Below are 14,636 nucleotides of genomic sequence, written 5' to 3'. Positions count from 1 at the left end.
AAAAAAACAAATATCCAAATGAACAAAACAAAAAGGAAAAAAGAAGAAATTCCTCTAAACCCTTGGTACCTTTGGATTCAAATCAAAAAAGCTGTAATACTTGAATCGGAGCAGCAAGGCCTCGTTCTCCTTCACATCTTGTTCCATGAGAGACCTTGAGGAATCGAGCCACCTGGACAGAGGACAAGAGCAGTGGAACAAAGCAATACAGAATTAGTGACATACTTCTACCTCTCATGGATAAATGAAGTCTTTAATTATATCTTAAAACTTACCCCTGGTTGATTTTTGCTTTGTCAAGAAGAGCCTGAGGCTTGAACATTTTAGCCAAGATTTCTGGCGATGTGATGGGCTGACTGACAGCAAGGATACCAGGGTTGCCTTCTGACAAAGCACTGTCACCAAACCAAGCAGAAGTCGGTGACAAGGGGCTTCCATCATGAGCATCGTAAGTGGGGGTCATTGTTTTACTATAAAGTCCTGGGCTCGAATATATACTTCCTAATAAATAACATGAAAAATAAGTATGAAGTACAGAACCTTACTTTTCAGAAATACGTGTTATAATGATATTAAAGCACATTGTGAAATACAAGCTTCATTCTTGAAGAAAGCTCAGTACATTATTTTACCTGTCTTGAAATCATGTGAAATTAATTTTACCACTCTATCTACAGAACATTCAAACATACAATAACAAAAGATTATAACTAAGTTGCTGGAAATTCTGGGGGGGGGGGAGGCGGAAATCAGTTCAAGAGAATGAGAAGTTAAGGTACAGGTAAAGCAGACTAATACTTTTTGTTTTTAATTGTGGCAAGGCTCACCTTTCAGAGGGCCAATGTAAAGAACATCAGTGCCTACAGGAAAGGAAAGAAAGGAGTTCAGAAGATAAAGGAAAGGTAACAATAGAAGACAGAAACAAAAGAATGAGAAGGAAATGGGAAAAAGAAAACAGACTTTTTTGTAATTGTGAATCATAAACTGAAATACATATTGCAAGTGGATTTAAGAGTAAAGAATCTTAGAAGCTATAACCTAAGTAAATTAAGTTTTCTGTCCAATTTAAAAGAATGAAGTTGTGTTCCAGTCAAGTGTCTAGTGACAAACATGTCCATTTATCACCCTTTGAAATACATACCCTGTATTTTAAGACAACTCAATGTTAAGTGAATAAATTCACATAAATTAAGAGAACAATGTTATGTTAATGTTTTCTCAGTGACTAGCTAAACGGATTCCAACAGATTTACAAATAAAGTATTAAAGCAAAGGGGTAGATAAAATTTTGGCCTGGAAAGAGGCCAACTATAGCTAACAAAGGTACATTTTGTAATTAGACTCCTGAAGGCAGGGATATTGTCTTTATCTTGATTCCTCAGTATTAAAGGGCTAGGAATACAGTAGAGGTTACATAAATTAAAAGTTTGTTGAAATTAGTCAACTGATGATATATCCTGTCATTTAAACTACAAAAATTAAGGTTAGAACTCTTTTTAAAAGTTCAGAATGACATTAAGTAAAAGCACCTCTCCTCCAAAGTCCTAATTTTATTCTTTAGTCATCATTAAAAAGCACATGTATAAATGGGTATCACATTGTTAATGGATGATGGAAAAGAGAATGGCTGTTTCCCTTACCTGATTTAGGAATATCTCTGCTTTGCTCTTTAACTCCCCCTACCCCACACGCAATGATAGAAATAATTAACTATGAAATGCTAGAAACGTCTGTAGTTGTCATAACCTAATCTAGGAAGAGAATGCACCGTAAAAATAATAATAATTCCTAGCTACAGGGTATCTGATCTGATGTCCCTAGTATGTGTTTTTCCAATTTTAGTACTAAAGCCACTTGTAGAATCTCAACATTGTTAAACTTAAATAAGCAACAAAGAAAGCTGTGAACTCTCCTTTTCAGGCCTTTAAAAAACACTGGGTATTTATTATTTGTGGCTTTAAAAGACAGAACCTTGAACTACAAGGGCATTTTCTGAAAGGGTTTCTTGGGCACCCCACACAGATTAAAAGGGCTGAAAACATTACTCCCACTCAGCGGGGCAAAGGATAACTCTGCTATGGAGAGTATCCATGTCAACAGGTGTGGAAAGTATTACCTTCCAGGCAGGATCTTCTCACCTATTTCAAAGATCTATTAAATAAATCTCTTACTAAGAATGGCAGGACATTGGAAATTTGTTCCTAGTATGATGAACTATAATTACTATTTAGAATTGATTAAAGTTAGAGTTGACTATTTTCTTTATGCAGTTTCTAAAACAGAAAATATATTCCCCTAAATCACATTTAATAGCATCAGCCACCCACGCAAATCTCTTCCCTCTCAATTTTCCTATACTTGGTATATTTTACACTTTGTCTTTGATCCTTCATTTTTTCCTATTCTTATTTTGTTAGGCACTCTATGACAATAACTCATTTAGTATTCCCAACAACCTTATTATTCCCATTTTAGAGGAGCAAACTGAGGCACAAACAGGTTAAATAACTTGTTCAATGTCAAGAGCTATTTATTAAGTTACACAGCCAAGCTATCATCAGCCAGTCTGCAGCTATACACACTGCCTCCCATGTACCATAATTTAGTTAAGCCATTCTCAACTGGTGTGCATTTATTTATTTAGCGCTTTGTTATTGATGTCACTACTGTTATTGCAAAAAATGCTTCCAGGAAACATTTTTGTACTTATTTCCCAATTCTAGCAACATTGCTGGGTGAGAGGGTAAGTGCATTTTAAATTCCTTTCAAGCCTCAGTTCAATGGCAATCCCAACTAGCTCTTGTATTCCTGATTGCCCAATTTAAAACACATTTAAAGCAGAAAACTAATACAGGGTAAGATGAAGTAATGTGTTTTAGTCAGCAATATGCTGACTATATGGAAAGATAACTTAAAAACTAAGGAGAAATAAAGCGTTCAATGAGTACTACAGTCTGGGCCCATCTGCTATAGGTAGTAAAAAACACGATGTAACCTCACAGCTCCTGAGAGGAGTATTGTTTTAACACTGTAGAATTTGCCTCATAACTTGGTTATTATAAATTATATTCTTATATGTTCTTTATAAAAAGAGAACTAAAGTTATTCTAATACATTTTAGAAATTTTTCCATCAAATTATACCAAATTACAGGTGAATTAAAAATATAAATGTGAAATAATTATAAAAGTATTAAAACAAAATATAGAATCTTTATATTTGTAAAGATTTTAAAAGTGAAAACTCAGAACTATAAATAGATTTGACTACATAAAAATATATAACTTTAGTAAAAAAGACCACAAACAAAATTAAAAATGAAATGCCAATATAGGGAACATATCTAACATATCAAATGATTAATATCACTAAAAATAAAAACAAAAAATGGACAAAGTCCATGATTTGAAAATCAATAGGACAGGAATGGCTATATATGAATATATGAAATATATTCACACTAGTGTTTATCAGGGAAATAGAAAATAAATTCTGACATACTACTTTATTGTCATATTGGCAAAAATCTATGTAAAGATTTACAACATTTCATATTGGCAGAATGTAGAAAAGGAGGCATTTTCATATACTGTTGATGGGAATGTGAAACCATCACTTTTACACTTTTACATTCCTTTTTAAGATTTTTATTGGGGAATTGGGGGATGGGAACAGCGCAAAGGGGAACAGACAAGTTTCTGTCCTTTTGTTCTTCAGTCTAGTTGTGGAGGACGTTGCTTCACTGGCCCAAGTTGGCACCATCATTGCGCTCTTCCCGGGTGAGGCAGATCAGTCGCCGGCTTCTGGATGGCCGCTCATGCTGGCTGCTGGCCACACATGGTAGCCCATGGCAACCCACTGCAGCCTACACCATCGCCGGCGACCCACGGCAGCCCAACTCCAGGTTGAGCTGTTGTTCAGCATCTTAGCTGTAGAGGGCAGTGTCACTGGCCATCATATGTGGGATCCGAACTGGGGCCCTCCGGCATCCCAAGCCAGCTCTTAACCACCGCGCCACTCGGCCGGCCCTTACATTCTTTTTTTGAGTATATTTGAACTTTGGGAAAACTTTTTAGAGTATACTTGATAGGAAAATCAGATAAACAGTTAAAAATAGTTTTTCTAATATGGAAAACTTTGAAGCCATTTGTAAAGAACTAGCGAGACCTCTCTATTCTGACACAGAAACATTATTAAAACATATTGTTCAATGAAGAGCACTCAAACTGCAGAATATACAATCAATATTTAGGTTCTCATCATGTTATTAAAAAAACTAGACATGTAAGTATATATAAACACATAGAAAAGGTGCTGACAAGTTACACTCCAACTGTTTACAATATATTTATACACAGCAATCAAGAAATTAGTTCTTGAGAAGGAGTAGCAAGAGAATAAGCTAAAGTGGAATTTCCACCTTCAGTTTAGTAAATTTTCTGTAATGTTTGAATTTTTTATAATGAGATTTTATTCAAGTATGACTGAAAATTAAAAAAAGATACGAGGTCCATTAGTATGCATTGCCAAGTGAAAAAACGCAAATTACAAATGTGTGTATAACACACTCTCACTTTCATTAAAAACAAAAATGAATACATAATTCTATATTTGAATTTTTATGATATACATGCATTACTTTTATAATTAAATAATAGTTTAAAAAAATGTTTTGCTGCTTAAAATGGCAAGTTCCAGTTAGAAAAAACAGCATCCTGAAAAAGTGACTTTCCTGACAGTGCCAAGCAAGAGTATTGATTACTTCCTGTACGTGTTATTTTAAGAGCCAGGGTTTTCCTTTGTCTAGCTGGCTTTTAGATTTTTTAGAGAAGTTTCTGATGAGGTAATTTTGTATTTCTATTTACATATTACATCCTGAAATTAGTAATCTGTACATCAGCACTATACTGTAAAATTAATTCTTACTTGGAAAAATTGTTTTCCCCAGATCTGGGATCAGGCCAGTTCAGTGGGTTCCCTCCAACAGGTGATTGGAGATTAGATATTTACCTAGTTACAGTTAGGAAGTGGCAAAGCACTCAGGAGCATGCCGTCTGAGCACAGCCAGGTAAGCAAGGTATTTAAGAACTCAGAATTCTGCCATAATTCTATGTAAGAATTTGACTGAAGTCTAAGAATCATTAATTCACTCATGATCCTTTACCTCTTAAAACATTACTTTTTAAAAAATTAGCTTTGTTGAGTTATAATTTACATAATATTTTATCAAATGTTTCTATTAGAATTCAAAAATACTTACTTTAAATATAATTGGAGAGATGAATGTTACACAATGGTTAGAAATACAAGCACTGGAGCCAGGCAGACCTGGATTTGAATTCTAGCTGTGAGACCTTGGGCAAATTACTTAATTCTTCTGGATTCTTTCCTTATAAGTAAAATAGGCATAATACCACCAAAACTGAAGGGGTTTTGTGAGGCACAAATGAAAAATAATGTGCTAAGTAATAATTATCATTTACTGAATACATAGATTTGTTGACCATGCACACACTGAGATGCTCACAAATCAAGCAGCATGTTGGAACTAAGGGAAACGGTGTGTCTTTTCCTCAAATGAAGATTGTCTCTAACCCTTTCCACATCTGTAGTACAGGAACATTTGTGAAGCACTGAGCAGTGTCGGACGTCCCCAGGATGTCAGACATTGAGATATATGGACCTATTGCTATTTATTATGGACACAACATGCAACTGACCCTCTTTTTCAATATTTGGTCCAATAATTGACTAAAGTGCTAACAAATCATAAAAGCAGGCAAACTAGATATTTAATATTTCTTTTAAAAATTGATTACATATTACTTTTTATGTGCGTATGGTACTAAGTGGATATTTTCTCTACAGATCATCAGTCCTCTATGTATCCCTACCTTTGGGTACTTCTTTAGTATTTAATATCAACTTGTTGGAACTCCTCACATGTTTTTAATTAAACTGCTTGGGTGTAGACAACTAAAACCAAATTTTCAATTCCCTCTTTCAAAACAGTAATTTCACAGACACAAGACAGCACATAGGTGTGATTCCATTTATAGGAGGTTCAAGAACAGGCAACACTGATCTTTGGTCAGAGGCAAAAGGTGGTTATTTTGTGGGATATTGACCTGGGAAAGGAATATGGGAGGCCTTCTGAGGTGCTGGAATTATGCTATATCCTGTTCTGGGTGATTATAATGTATATACAGCTGTAATACACATCTGTAATTTAAAATTTGTTCATTTTACTATATGTAACACCTCAATTAATTTAGCATCTGTATATTACCTCCTTAAATATAGTAACTGTTTTTCAACTAGCCTATAAACTCCTTAAGAGTAAGGGTTATCTTATTTCTTGGTATCTCCCAAACGCTATCAGTACGTGAACAGAGACATAAAAGTTGCAAGGTATGTGACATTAGATGTTCCTAACCTTATTGTGCCATAATTTCTTCCTTAAAATATAACATAATCCACTTCAAAGGGTTGTAGTGAAAATTAAATGAGTTTCCAAGGATAAAGTGTGTGAAATAGTACTGGGCATATAGCAAGCATGACATGGAGTATTTGCTTTCATCTTCATCATCCCAGAATATAAAAGACCAGGAATGAACTGAATTAGAAGAATACCTAATTCAGGTTGAGGAGGTAATGGAAGCAAATCTGAAAAAGTTTCTTAAAGGAGCAAACCAAAAAGGAAAAAGGCAGAGAGGCAAAGGGACCAGCAGATGCAAAGCGGACAGGTTTTCAGTACCTGAGAAAAGATGTCTTAACTAAATAGTGGTGTTTTCCACAAAATATAGAAAAAAGAAAACTAAATACTAAAAAACTGTCCAATATCTGCAAAGCAAAGAACTAAGCCCAATTAAGATCCTGTCCCTTTTTGACTCTTCCTGAACAGAGAACCAGCCTTCCTCTTTATTGATGCAACTATTAACACCTGACATGATGATATGCACATGACACTATGGTGGCAGTTTCATGATTGAGGGAAAAGATGCGGAGACGGTTTTTTTCTTTTTTCTTTTTAACTTCACTATTTTCCTGACCTGTGTAATCCATTTATCCCCTATCAGAACACACAGGCATACAGTCAGTCCATGGTTCTCACAACGAGCTGTTCCTTAGTCAGACTCACCTGATCCAGGAGTAATAAGAGGCCCCTCTAACTCGAGCGCCTCGTCCTCAGACTGGTCATCTAGCTTCTTCTTTTTTTTCTTTGTTGGGTCTCTGGGCTTTTTCAAGAGAGAAAGCTCTTCAGGGTGTCTGATATCTGTTAAGATAAGAAATTTTATTAGACTTAAAGAAAATTTAAACATTTTATAATGGGTGAATCCATCTATTAATCCATTTCAAAATAAGAATTTGTAATTTCCTTCTGTGTACGTAGTTTACCATATACTAATGTCATTCAAAAGACAGGCAAGACACTTAAAAAGCACTCTTAATTCATAACTATCTAAACATCAAAATGGAAAGATAACGATCTAGAGTACAAAAAATATTAGAATTCTTATATATTTATTTATCTAAAACCATAAGAAATTAAGCTTTATATTATATAGTAACCTTCAATTCTGCATTTAAAATAAATGTAATGAAAATACTTTCATATCCTTACCAAATTTCAAAATTTTAATTGACTCAAATTTTTCTTTGTATCAAATGGCTACAAGTTTCTGTGTTTACCTTATTAATTTTCATGTGAAGAATCTGATAAGAGGCAAAATAGTTAAATGAAAGTTAACAAAAGGAATTAAAGACAACTCAAATAAGTACATATTATATATTATATATACCAGGGTGCCAAAAAAATGTATACAAGTGGACACTTTGGTCAGCGTTGCTAAAGCAGTAGTTCACCGTAATCAGAAGTGTCTAGACGCTGATGGTAACCACTTTGAGCACCTCTTGTAACTGCAGAAGTCAGACGTAACTTGTATTCATCTTTTGGTATCAGTATATATTGAGTATTACAATTTTAATAGTTTTTTTTCCTTTCTTAAAATGTGTATAGTTTTTGGCATCCTCTGTATATATATTACATACCATATCCATGAATTGCAAGAATTGTTAAGAAGTCAGTTCTCCCCAAAATGAGCTAAAGATTCAATGGAATCTTAGTCAAAATTCCAACTTGCTCATGTGTATAAGTTGACAAGTTGATTATAAAATTTATAGGAAATGAGAACAATCCTAGAATAGTCAAAGCAATTTTTTAAAAGAATAAAGTTGGGGACTTATACTACCTGATTTCAAGACATCATAAGTCTACAGCAATCAAGACGTATAATTATTGGCTAAATGTTGAGACATACAGATGAATAAAATAGAAGTGAAGGCCCAGAAACGTCATTTATATAAATGGTCCATTATTTTGAACCAAGGTGCCAAGTCCAATTCAAAGGGAAAGGAAAACCTTTTCAACAAACAGTGATGAACAAGAGAGTCACACGTATTTTTAAAAGAACATTAGTCCTTACCTAACACAATATGCAAAAATTAATTCTAAGTGGATCATAGACCTAAAAGAAAATATAAGTAGACAAAGATTTCTTAGATAGGACACACACACACCAAAAAAAAAAAATCCCTTTATTTAAAAAATAAACCAAAACCAAAAACCCACTCTTTGAAAGATACTGCTGAGATAACAAAAAGGCAAGCTATATACTGGGACAAAATATTCACAAAATATATATGTATATCTGACAAAGGACTTATATCCAAAATACACGTGTATAAAGAACACACACAACTCAACAATAAGAGGCCAATGGGATAAAGATTTGGACAAGCACTTCACCAAAGAATACATAAAATGGCTAAGCAACACATAAAGATTACTAGTCAGGAAAATACAAATTAAAACCATGAGACAGCATCACACACCCAGCCGAGCAGCCAACGTTAACAGGACTGACAACACCCCGTGTCGGTCAGGATGTGCAGGAGCTGAAAGCCTCAGACTCGCCGCTCGGAATGTGAAATGAGACAGCTTTTGAGAAGTTTGGCAGTTTCTTATAAAGTCAAACATATACAACTCAAACATTCACTCTTAGTTATTTACTCAAGAAAATGAAAAGCACATCTGTAATAGCTTTATTCATAAAAGCCAAAACTGGAAACAACCCAAATGGATAAACAAAATATATTTTCTTGTTAGTGGTATAGTCCTACAATGGAACACAACTCATCAGTAAAAACAAACTATTGATACATGAAATAACATGAATGTATCTCCAAACCATTATGCTAAGTACAAGAAGATGATTAGAAAAGAGTATATATACTGTATGATTCCATTCATAAAATTCCAAAAAATAACAACAAAGCTGTGGTGACAGAGCAGATCAATGGTTGTCTGGCGGAAGTTTGGGGACTGACAGTTATGTTCTGTATCCTGGTTATGGTAGTTTCACAGACGTGGACATTTGTTAAAACTCATCAAACGTCATACTTTATTTTTATTTATTTATTTTTAGCTGAGCCATCCTGCCACCTGTTGGCAGCTCAGCGGCAGCTCAGCTTGGGCCAGGACTCAAACCGCTGTTGCTCAGAACTCACACTCTTGAGTGAGCTCTTAACCAACTGAGCCTACTCGGCCGGCCCAAAGTTTATACTTTAAATAGGTCTAATTTATATTATACCAAAATAAAGTTAATTAAAAAATAAAGAGCACTGAGAGAGAGAGAGAGCCAAGAAGAAAAAAGGCAGCAGAAGGGAAAAGCACTGGGTCTATATATCATGTTTTGGCAGCACTACACTGTAGAACAGAGTGAATGACAAAATACAAATCGCTGTATAACTTCTAATGCTGTATGGGGCACACAGTGTGAGGCAGAAGCACACAGCCAAACTACCTGGATTCAAATCTCAGCTTCACTATTTATGAGATGGGGGACTTTGGGCAAGCTACTCAGTCTGTCAGTGTCCAAGTTTCCTCATCTGTAAAATGAAAATAATACTATATACCTCAGGAGGTTGTTGTGAAAATTAAATGATTCATATGGGTGGATGTTCTTGAACAGGGCAGGCACATAAGTGCTTTGTAAGTATTAATTATTAATGCTTTTCTCCAATTTAAAAAATTATACAATCATTTGGAAATTACAAAAAAGTATAATCAAGTCCTTTAAAACTGTTCTTGAAAAATGGAATGTGACTATGTAAACAAGTGATCATTTGAATAGATGTACAGAATTCTACTGTATAAATATATTATAATTTAACTGTTCTAATACTGAGCCCATTATAAATAATGGTCCTATAAACATCTATCTATATACATATTTTTCCTTATTTCATTTCTTTAGGAATTCATTGGCATGGAATTACTATTAGGTTGTTGGAAAAGCCATGACGTATTTTTTCTATGTTTTTCATTGCAAAAATGCGTTATGACTTTTCCGACAACCCAATAGATCAAAGGTTATAATAATTTTAAGGCAAAAGTGGAGCAAGATGAACACAAGTGGTATTCTAAGACTTTGCTTATTTGAAAAACAGTATGTTTATCTTCTTGTTTCAATTTACATTTCTTGGATTAGTAGTCATTTGTACATTTCCTCAAAGGTTTTCAGCCATTTATACATATTTCCTTCCTTTGCTCATTTATCTATTAAATTTCTTCAAATCAAAGTTAATTTGCATGTAAAAATTAACATGGTGGAAAAATCACTGCAAACCACATTGGACTTTCTTTAAAATTATTTTATGCATACCTTTTTCTATGTTTGAAAAAGAAGTCCAAATCTTTTAATAACTACATAGGTTTTTTTGTTTCTCTGCTGGTTATTTGAATTTTACCATTAGGAACACTAATACACGTTAGGTTTTGTTTTGTTCTGTATTTTACAGGCTATTTCCTGGGGAATGTTTTTTTGAAACATGAAAATAGAATTACCAGAAAAGCTGTCCTGAACAGATAGGTTACTAGACAGTAAGTGAACATAACTGCTGTTTAATTATTAATAAATTTGGGGTAAAGTACATCTTAAGTACTAAACAGCAGAAATCATGTTAAAAATAAACGCTTGTTCCTTGAATTTTGTCACTTTCTTAAGAGCTTCTAGAGATGTCTGATTTCTTTTTAAAGTTAAAAATAGGACAGCATATTCTTTAGCTAAAGTTACACAATTAAAAATCAAGGGTTTTCTTCATTCTTACATAGTCAAGGTATGAAAAAGTGAACCCATTTATCTTCAAATTTAATTTTTGGGGTTTGAGGCATTAGCACTAATTGCTATGATTATGTAGATTCAGAAACTCCTAAGATATTTCAAGTACATCTTTTGAGCTATATTATCTAATAAAACCAAATCATCATTTCCTACCTACTTTAAAAATAAACAAGATTTAACATTCTAAGAGACCTAATGATTTATGAGTTACATTTTCAATCCTCAGTGTACCCTCAGTTTTAAATGCCATCACTGCCCATGTTGGGAGAAAGAAAAGGCATTAGAAAAGTCCAAGCTTCTGAATAATCAGGTGTCTCTACACTACTTCAGTATTAAGTGATGGCAGGGTGGTGATGGTAGTAATCTTGCTCTCCACCCATTTGATCCACCAAAGTAAATCAAGTAATGGTACATGGTGAAAAATCTAAAAAGTATAGAAGGACATAAAATGAATCATCTGAGAGATATGACACGCTTCTAACACAATTCACCATCGTCAAGTTTAATGGGCTAGGGGAAAACACGCATGTATAATTTGAAAAGGCCTCCCAAATGTTTTTGGTGTGTCCTTTCTGTTTGAAAATCACTGCATTACATGACTCATTCTTTTGAAAATTTTTTTCCTTAGGTCATTTCCTGTCCAGCTTACAAACCAGCTATTAATGTTACTAGAAGAATGAATATTATAACTAGCTTTTGGTCAGTCCTAAAGCAGATGAAGTAGTTAACTCTATGTTCCCATGAGAACTGCTTGTGAAGTTAAAAAAAGCATTAAAAATATATGCGTGGGCCACATTCCCAGATACTCTTCGTGGCTCAGTTCTTCCCGCAGCTTGACTTATAAAAGCTCTAGTAACGGATGTTAACTAGGCTTAGTGTGGTGATCATTTTGCAATATATACAAATAACAAATCATTATGTTGTACATCTGAAACTAATATAATGTTACACATCAATTATATCTCAATAAAAAAGCTCTCTAGGTAATTCTGATTCCAACTCCTTGAGAACTAGTAGCTTAGAGAAAGGGGAAGGTGGAGAAGAATGGTATCTTTTTTCTCTGGATAGCCACTGGATGCACATGAACTTTGTGAATAAGCAGCTTTCATTTCAACAATAACAAAAAAGGAAACTAAGCCTACACCTTCACATAAGATGCTAATTATTTCATTGCTATAGGAATTTAGGAATCTGAATCACATGTGTAAGAGTGGGCCTGGTGAAGCATATAAGTAATTAAACAAGGTTTAATATACTAAAATAAAATACACAGATGATTATGGGATATTAAAAGTTTAAAATCAGTATATCAAAATACAAGCTACCCTTCATTTATGCAAAATTTTATAGTTCAATAATAAACTAGCCATTTATGAGTCTCTACACAAAGCAATAATCCAGGACCTCTCTATAACAGAAAAATACACTAAGTAGCAATGAAATTTAATGTTCAAAATCAATATAATGTAATCAAGACAAATCTAGTGGAAGATACACTACATAAATGCTACATATACCGAAAACTATGGGGGTGAGGAAGTGGGAAACAGGAGCAGAGACGTGTTCTCAGGTAAGGTAACATTCACATTTTAGTTTAAAAATAAATTTTTCTAAAAAGTTTCTGGTTAAATATGCATATTGACCTGGCACATTTGTTTTTACACCTTTACAAAATCATACAAAAAAATAAAGAAATACATTTATAAGGACAGAGAAAACATCAGGTAAGAAACATCAGAAAAATTCTGGGAGTCAGAAGCCCGGCGGGGATATAGCAGATGACACAGCAAAGAGAAGAAATATAAAATTAAGGCGTCTGCTGAAGGAGATGCCCATGAAGGAGCTACGCTGAACATCACCATGCTGACCCAAGCACAACCCAGCAGTGAAAACAGAAACATGAAAAGTGATCCTGCTCCAGCACCCCTTTCCTGCTCCCTACTGGATTAAACGTACCCCTTAGATACACATCTTCTGGATTCCCTAGAGGAGAACCTGAACAGCCAGCCCTAGGGAAAATATCTGGTAGATAGTAACATTTGAAAAAGCTTGCTCAATGTCCAAATACGCTACAGAGGGGTGACAAGCTAAACCCCGCTCAATGTAGAGCTTCCTATTCCCATGGGACATTTGTAGTGCCCCATCATTAAATGTATGAATGGACAGTCAATGATTGATAGACATTTGAGAAAGGCCTCTGTAGTACGTAGAATTCTAGAGATACCCCTAAAAATTCCTGTCCCTGGATATACAATCATACACTAACCTAGGGACTGCAGTGAAGAAACTTGGAAAATGTTAAGGTTACTAATCAACTGATTTTAGGAAGATTATTTTGGATTGTCTAGGTAGGTCTAAAGCAGCGGTTCTCAACCTTTCACAGGGGTTGCCTAAGACCATCAGAAAACATATATTTTTGATGGTCTTAGGAACCGAGACACCGCTCCTCTATCCGTCTCCAGGCCCACATGCAGATACGCCCACACACGAGTACCCGGCAACCCCTGTGAAAGGGTCGTTTGACCCCCAAAGGGGTCGCAACCCACAGGTTGAGAACCGCTGGTCTAATGTAACTACATGAGGCCTTCCAAACAGAGGAGGAAGGAAGAAGAGGGAAGCAGAGAAGAGAAGAGCCAGAAGGACAAGGCAGACAGATATGAAGAGCAAGGAAGCCTGGATTTGCTATTACTGGCTTTGAAGACGGAGGAAGGAAGCCACAAATCAAGGAATTTGGGAGGCTTCTAGAAGCTGCGAATGACCCCTGGCAGACAAACCAGGGGAACCGCAGTCCTAACCACATGAAGCCAAATTCTACCATTTAGAATTCTTTCTCAGAGCCATCAGGAAGGAACACTACCCTGCTGACACTTTAATTTCGGCCTTAAAAGATTCTAAGCAGAGGACCTAGATGAGCCATGCTGTGCCTGGAGTTCTAACCTAAAGAAATTACAAAATAATAAATTTCTGTTGTTTTAGGCTGCTATATTTATGGTAATTTATTATGGCAGCAATGGAAAACTCACAGAGATTCTAACATGAAAGAGACCAAATGAAAAGAAAAACAACTTAAGGAAATAAAGCTAATGCAGAGAACAGAAGAACAAAACAAAAACATCTTAATTACAATTCTCAGAAAGATAAGAAAGTCAATGACATCTGTGAGAGACAAACAGGATGTTTTATAATCAATCAGAGATTAAGAAAGCTCTTGGATATTTACCATGGAGGAGAAGGTCTTTTTTTTTTTAAAGATTTTTTATTGGGGAATTGGGGGATGGGAACAGCACTGGGGAAGTGGGGGAAGGGGAACAGACAAGTTGCTGTCGTTCTGTTCTTCAATTTAGTTGTGGAGGACGTTGCTTCACTGGCCCAAGTTGGCACCATCATTGCGATCTTCCCGGGCGAGGCAGATCAGTCGCCGGCTTCTGGACGGCCGCTCACAGCAGCTGC

General features: G+C 35.1%; 1 protein-coding gene across 1 annotated transcript in view; it reads right to left on the bottom strand.

Annotated features, from left to right (window-relative positions):
• The window catches only part of FERMT2 (FERM domain containing kindlin 2), a 77,038-nt gene that overhangs the window by 24,498 nt on the left and 37,904 nt on the right, over positions 1-14,636 (bottom strand). Inside the window, exons 4-7 of the mRNA XM_019646124.1 lie at positions 7,142-7,276; positions 828-860; positions 276-501; positions 61-172 (exon numbers count right to left, since the gene is read on the bottom strand). Coding sequence (XP_019501669.1) covers positions 61-172; positions 276-501; positions 828-860; positions 7,142-7,276 — 506 coding nt within the window. The remainder of the gene's footprint in view (positions 1-60; positions 173-275; positions 502-827; positions 861-7,141; positions 7,277-14,636) is intronic.

Source organism: Hipposideros armiger, unplaced genomic scaffold, assembly GCF_001890085.2.
Source record: "Hipposideros armiger isolate ML-2016 unplaced genomic scaffold, ASM189008v1 scaffold_5, whole genome shotgun sequence".
Classification (NCBI taxonomy): domain Eukaryota; kingdom Metazoa; phylum Chordata; class Mammalia; order Chiroptera; family Hipposideridae; genus Hipposideros; species Hipposideros armiger.
The sequence above is the reverse complement of the archived record's forward strand: the minus strand, read 5'-3'. Positions and strand labels throughout refer to the sequence as shown.